The 6,750-nt window shown below is 44.1% G+C and overlaps 1 protein-coding gene across 1 annotated transcript; it reads left to right on the top strand.

The window, feature by feature from the left end:
- Window positions 1-578: 578 nt before the first annotated feature.
- LOC118394433 (extracellular calcium-sensing receptor-like) lies at window positions 579-5,993 on the top strand. Its single transcript, XM_052497138.1, has 7 exons — window positions 579-901; window positions 1,384-1,678; window positions 2,199-2,488; window positions 2,724-3,013; window positions 3,172-3,392; window positions 3,994-4,339; window positions 4,607-5,993. The coding sequence occupies exons 1-7, from the start codon at window positions 612-614 to the stop codon at window positions 5,521-5,523; spliced, it is 2,649 nt and encodes an 882-aa protein (XP_052353098.1). The 5' UTR covers window positions 579-611; the 3' UTR covers window positions 5,524-5,993.
- The last annotated feature ends 757 nt before the right edge of the window (window positions 5,994-6,750 follow it).

Genomic DNA, 6,750 nt, shown 5'->3' with positions numbered 1-6,750 from the left:
AATGCAGTGGAAATGTTTTTTGGGATTCAGTTCATTTGCATGGCAAGGAGGGATTCATCTGATCACTCTTCATAAGATTCTGGAGAATATTCAAATTGCTATCATACAAACTGAGGCAGCAGACTTTGTGAAAATTAATATTTGTGTCATTCTCAAAACTTTTGGCCACGACTGTATAGTATGGGGACAGTTTAGTGCCAAATATAAGGATGAAACCCCCACATGATCTTTCTTATGTCTCTCAGATAAAGGACAGACACTTGAGAACAAGCTTCCTTTAGAGCCAGCGTGCCAAGAAGACAAGACTGTAGAGGAAATATAAGAGAGCCAGATGGTTATTGTGTGTTTACTGTATGTTTACGTCTATCTAAACCATTACAGTCAACGTAGGGCTGATGCTGCTGCATTTTCCCTCTATAGCTGAAAGAAGCAGGACCTGACTGGGTGAGCCTCTAACCCCTCCCTCCCTAGCATGGCTATACCCACAGTGTGGCCCCTAGAGGAATCTCCACACAGGTACGGTGGGTATTTAAATGAGATTAGAGAGGTAACCTAACCTATGTGGGTCTGTGTGGCACTGTATTACTCCGTACCTTCTACACATCAGGGGAATGAGGCTGTCTCCGGCTCCTGCTCTCGGTCCAAGTCTCGCTGGTAGTCTGGTTCTACTCCATCTAGCTGTGGTGGCTGGTGGGCTCGCCTTGCTCTCGTCTGCCTCTGCCTCTGCCTCTGCCTCTGGGATGGAGTCTGTCAGATGCAGGCTCCAAGGCACCCCTCGTCCTCCGGCGTTCTCCCAGGACGGGGACTTTGTCATCGGGGGTGTTTTCTCCATGCACTACTACATGCACTCTGTGGATCACAGCTACACCAGCCTGCCTGAGCCCTTGCAGTGCACAGGGAGGTCAGTGAGCGCAAGAGGGAACAGGGGACAGGACTGTGGCTGTGTGGGGAGACAGATACATTGTGTTTTAAAGACAGAGAAACAGTTTGTTTAAAGACCGATAAACAATGTGATTAAAGAAAGATAAACAGTGTGTTTAAGGACAAATAAATGGTGTTTTAAAGACAGAGGAACAGTGTTTTGAAGACAGACAAACAGTGTGTTTACAAACAGATAAACAGTGTTTTATGAAAAGCATTTAAAGACAAATAAACAGTGTTTGTATCTGAGAGAGTAGATAAAGCCTACTGTTACAAAGGGTCACATTTTCAAAAATGCAGGCAATACTACAATGCCCTCAATTACCGATAACAAAAGTGTAGGCCTATAGACACTAAAATATGGCTAGATATTAAGATGTTTGCCCTCGTATAACCATATATTCTATAGGCTAGTTTACCATTTAGTCAAGAGGTGCTCACTCACCTACCTTCTATTTACAGTATGGATCCCCGTGAGTTACGCTTCTCACGCGCCATGGTCTTCGCAGTTGAGGAGATAAACAACAGTTCAGACCTTCTACCAGGTGTCACACTCGGTTATCAAGTGCACGACTCGTGCTCCTCGGTCCCCATGGCCATAAAAGTGGCCTTCCAACTGGCTAACGGCCTGGATCCCATGTTTGATACCGGAGAACAGTGCTCTGGGTCGGCTACGGTGACAGCTATCGTGGGCGAGTCTGGCTCCACGCCAACCATCAGCATGTTGCGCATCATCGGCCCTTTCGGCATTCCTCAGGTAAACTCCTGTGGAAAGAAATCTAATATTCTTAATAATACTCATTTCAGGAAATAAATCCTCTATTAACTTCCTCTATTCCAACTGTATTCTCTCTTTCAGGAACATACATTTCTGTGTGAAATTATGTTGAGAACGTTTGGAGAACTTCTATAGGCATTTTAACATGATCTGAGGAATATGAGTCTGGAAAATGTCTGGAGGCATTTAAACATGATCTGATCTTTCATAGGCTTGGTTGTTATGGGAGACCAGGGATTGTTGTCACACCTTTTACTCATGTTTTTCACAGCACCAGTATGTCTTATGATACTATTATCAATATGAATAGAACGACCAGGGTCTTGGGTCCAAACGTCTTTTTCATTCTTGCAAAACGAAAAACAATAAACCGGCTTATTTGTATTATCTCCCTAACATTAAAATACAAAAGAAAAAAGTAGGAAGTTGCCAATAACTAAAACTTGTTTGGCCGACATGATGTTCTTTCTCATGTTTTCGACTGTCTGTTTTTAACTAGGTGAGCCACTTTTCCACCTGCGCGTGTCTGAGTGATAAGAAACAGTATCCAACCTTCTTCAGAACCATCCCCAGTGATCAGTTCCAGGCTGCCGCTCTGGCCCACCTCATCAGGCACTTCGGCTGGACCTGGATTGGGGCGGTCCGTTCCGACTCTGACTACGGTAATAACGGGATGGCGGCTTTCCTAAAGGCAGCACAAGTGGAAGGCATCTGTGTGGAGTATTCTGAAGCCTTCTACCGTACCAACCCACTCAGCAGAGTGCAACGGGTGGCCGACGTGATCCGCAGGTGATCCATGATCACTTGTGAACTTTTCATTCACACAAATGCAAGACCATAATTATAAAAGCTGCAATTATTAATTTCTCTCTTTTCCCAAGGCTGATCTGTGAGACCAACATGATTTGCATATCTTAAGCATGTGAAAAGTGTTATTTAATGCTAATGTTCATGTTTACTTCACTGAGACATGCCAATTAATGACAAACATAAGCATATTTTATAATATAATCATGTTCTCCAGCTCCACAGCCCGGGTGGTGGTTGCATTTGCAGCCACTGGGGACATGAGGATCCTGCTGAGGGAGATGGAACGCCTGCCCTCTCCGCCCCGCCAGTGGATCGGGAGCGAGACCTGGGTCACTGACCCAGATATGCTGCGCTTTGCAATGTGTGCCGGGGCCATCGGATTTGGCATCCAACGCTCTGTCATCCCCGGCCTCAGGGACTTCCTCCTGGACCTCTCCCCACAGAAGGTGTCCAACTCTCCCCTGCTCACTGAGTTCTGGGAGGGAGCCTTTGGCTGCCAGCTGGGTATCTATCTATCTATCTATCTATCTATCTATCTATCTATCTATCTATCTATCTATCTATCTATCTATCTATCTATCTATCTATCTATCTATCTATCTATCTATCTATCTATCTATCTATCTATCTATCTTCCTACCATTCTGTCTCTCTATCTGTAGGGACCTCTACAGGTGTTGGGGTTGAAGAGAAGGTGTGTGATGGCAGTGAGGATATACAGCAGCTACAGACCCCCTACACAGATACATCCCAGCTGCGTGTCACTAACATGGTGTATAAAGCTGTTTATGCCATAGCACACGCCATCCACAGCATCGTTTGTGAAGAGAGAGAAAACTCCACTGTTTACTGTGACAATCACCTCCATGTGAAGCCAACACAGGTGAATGACAAGAGTATAATGTCCTGATATATATGTTTATATTGACTACAAGTATGAAGGCCTAGGAGTTCTCATTATACTTTACGGCTGGTTTTGAAGTAACTAACACCTTTGAGAAATATACAAGGTAAATGAAAGTTATGTTTCTCTCTCCTTCTCTCTCATCCCCTTATTTCCATCTCTATTCCCCTCTCTCCTTCTCTATTCCCCTCTCTCCTTCTCTCTCATCCCCTTACTCCATCTCTATTTTCCCTTATCCCCATCTCTCTTCCCCTCTCTCCTTCACTCTTGTCCCCTCTCTCCATCTCTCTTCCCCTCTCTCCTTCTCTCTTGTCCCCTCTCTCTTCCCCTCTCTCCTTCTCTCTTGTCCCCTCTCTCCATCTCTCTTCCCCTCTCTCCTTCTCTCTTGTCCCCTCTCTCCATCTCTCTTCCCCTCTCTCCTTCTCTCTTGTCCCCTCTCTCCATCTCTCTCGACCCCTCGCTCCATCTCTCTTCCCCTCTCTCCATCTCTATTCCCCTCTCTCCGTCTATCGCTCCATCTCTCTTCCCCTCTCTCCTTCTCTCTTGTCCCCTCTCTATTCATTGCCCTTTTAACCCCCAGGTCCTGGAGAGATTGAGGAGGGTGAACTTCTCTCGTAACGGGTACCAGGTGTCTTTCGATGCTAACGGGGACCCAGTGCCCACATATGAGCTGGTCAACTGGCAGATAGGAGAGAGTGGGAAGATGGAGTTTGTGACAGTGGGGCGCTATGATGCGTCCCTGCCTCCTGACCAGAGGTTTGACATGGAGAGGGAAATCACCTGGGTAAAGAACAGTACACAAGTACCTGTGTCAGTGTGCAGTGAGAGCTGTCCCCCAGGCACTCGTAAGGCTGTACAGAAAGGAAAGCCTGTATGCTGTTATGACTGTATCCAATGTGCAGAGGGAGAGATCAGTAATAACACAGGTAGGACTATAGGAACAGTTGGCAAAAATGTGTAGTAATCTCTATCACAGTTTACTAAGTAGTGATTTATTCATATTACCAGCACTACAAAGGTAGTGTCTGTCAATCATGTTCATGTTCTTATTATCTTATGTAAGCTGCACATTAATTCAACATTCTTTATTGTAAACTGAAAAAGTGCAGCATTGTGGGACATGTATTTGTAAATAAATAAAACCTGAATCTATTATTATTAACATTTGATGTCTGTTGTTTTGTCCTGGTCAGATTCTTCAGACTGTCTGATCTGTCCCGAAGAGTACTGGCCCAACGCTGAGAGAGACCTCTGTATCCTTAAACCTGTTGAGTTCCTGTCCTTCCACGAGGTCCTCGGAATCATCCTGACCGCCTGCTCTGTGGGCGGGGCTTGTCTGGCCATCGCCACGGCAACCGTCTTCTACCGCCACCGAACTTCGGCCATCGTCAGGGCCAACAACTCTGAGCTGAGCTTCCTGCTGCTCTTCTCCTTGACTCTGTGTTTCCTGTGTTCTCTTACTTTCATTGGCCGGCCCTCTGAGTGGTCCTGTATGCTGCGTCACACAGCGTTTGGGATCACCTTCGTCCTCTGCATCTCTTGTGTTCTGGGGAAAACAATAGTGGTGTTGATGGCCTTCAGGGCTACACTTCCAGGCAGTAATGTCATGAAATGGTTTGGCCCTTCACAGCAGAGATTGACTGTAGTGTCCTTCACGTTTGTCCAGGCTTTGATATGCACGCTGTGGTTGGTCCTGTCCCCTCCCTTCCCCATTAAAAACCTCACTACCTACAAGGAAAAGGTCCTTCTCGAGTGTGACTTAGGCTCTGTAGGGGCATTCTGGGCTGTGTTGGGTTATATAGGTCTCCTGTCTCTCTTGTGCTTTGTGCTGGCGTTTCTGGCTCGGAAGCTGCCTGATAACTTCAATGAGGCCAAATTCATCACCTTCAGCATGCTCATATTCTGTGCAGTCTGGATCACCTTTATCCCAGCTTATGTCAGCTCTCCTGGGAAGTTGACTGTAGCTGTGGAGATCTTTGCCATCATCACCTCTAGCTTTGGGTTGTTCTTTCTATTATTTGTTCCTAAATGCTTTATTATTCTGTTCAGGCCGGAGAAGAACACCAAGAAACACCTTATGGAGAAGACATCCAATGATAAACGTTATTAAGAAATGATCGAGTGGAAAACACATTGTAACGTTCAGTTATATGGTTTATCATACAGTTAGGTAGGACGACTCTGACAGAGATGAACAACAATTTAGCAGGTAATCATTGGTAACATTGTAACAATCAGTTATATGGTTTATCATACAGTTAGGTAGGACTAATCTAACAGAGATGAACAACAATTTAGCAGATAATCATTGGTAACATTGTAACTATTAACATGCAACAGGGTCAATTTAGATATTCCAATGTTATGAGAGATTGTTAAAATCTAGTGTTAAAATCTAATTAGACCTGCTAAATGATGTGATTAGCAGTAGCCTACAGAGTGGAACCACTTCCATGTTGTTGGAGAAAAGCTTTATTCCTTTATGAATTGATATAACATTGAAGTGCATGTGTTCAATTGATATTGTAGTTCATCATAGTGTATATTATAATAGTATAATATAATAAACATTTTCAGATATATTGGTGTCTTTTCAATGATTGGTCAGTCAATCCACATTTGTTCGATACCTTGTTTTTTATACTCATGGCATTTTATTAATTACAGATCACATGCCAACCTTATTCACATTATTGCAAACACTTCACCCCAGTGTCCAGTGATGGGCAGTCTTCTCATGCTTACATCCCCTACTAAAGCAGTTCATTAAGACACACACTGTTCAAGAAGCCAAATAGTTTCTAGTGCCATGTAGAGTACTTCATTTCATTTAAGACCAATTCTTATTTACAATTACAGACCCAGCCAAACACTAACACGGACCACCCTGGGCCACCCGGGTCTCCAAATCACGGCCGATTGTGATGCAGCTCGGAATCGAATCAGGGTCTGTAGTGACGCCTCTAGCACTGATATAAATTTCCTTTGACCGCTGCACCACTCTGGATCACAAGGACTGTAGTGGGCAGCAACCATTATGAGTTGTGGTTATGAGTAACACTTAACACTAAGTTGTTCTTTACTTGCAGTACCAGTCAAAAGTTTGGGCACACCTACTCATTCAAGGATTGTCTTCATTTCTATTATTTTCTGCACTGTAGAATAATAGTGAAGACAAAACTATTAAAAAACACATTTGGATTCATTTAGTAACCAAAAAAGTGTTAAACAAATCTAATTATATTTTATATTTTAGATTATTCTGCTATGATGACAGCTTTACACACTCTTGGCATTCTTTCAACCAGCTTCATGAGGTAGTCACCTGGAACGCTGT

The sequence above is a fragment of the Oncorhynchus keta genome, chromosome 1, assembly GCF_023373465.1.
Source record: "Oncorhynchus keta strain PuntledgeMale-10-30-2019 chromosome 1, Oket_V2, whole genome shotgun sequence".
Taxonomy (NCBI): domain Eukaryota; kingdom Metazoa; phylum Chordata; class Actinopteri; order Salmoniformes; family Salmonidae; genus Oncorhynchus; species Oncorhynchus keta.
This window is presented reverse-complemented; position numbering and strand designations above follow the sequence as displayed.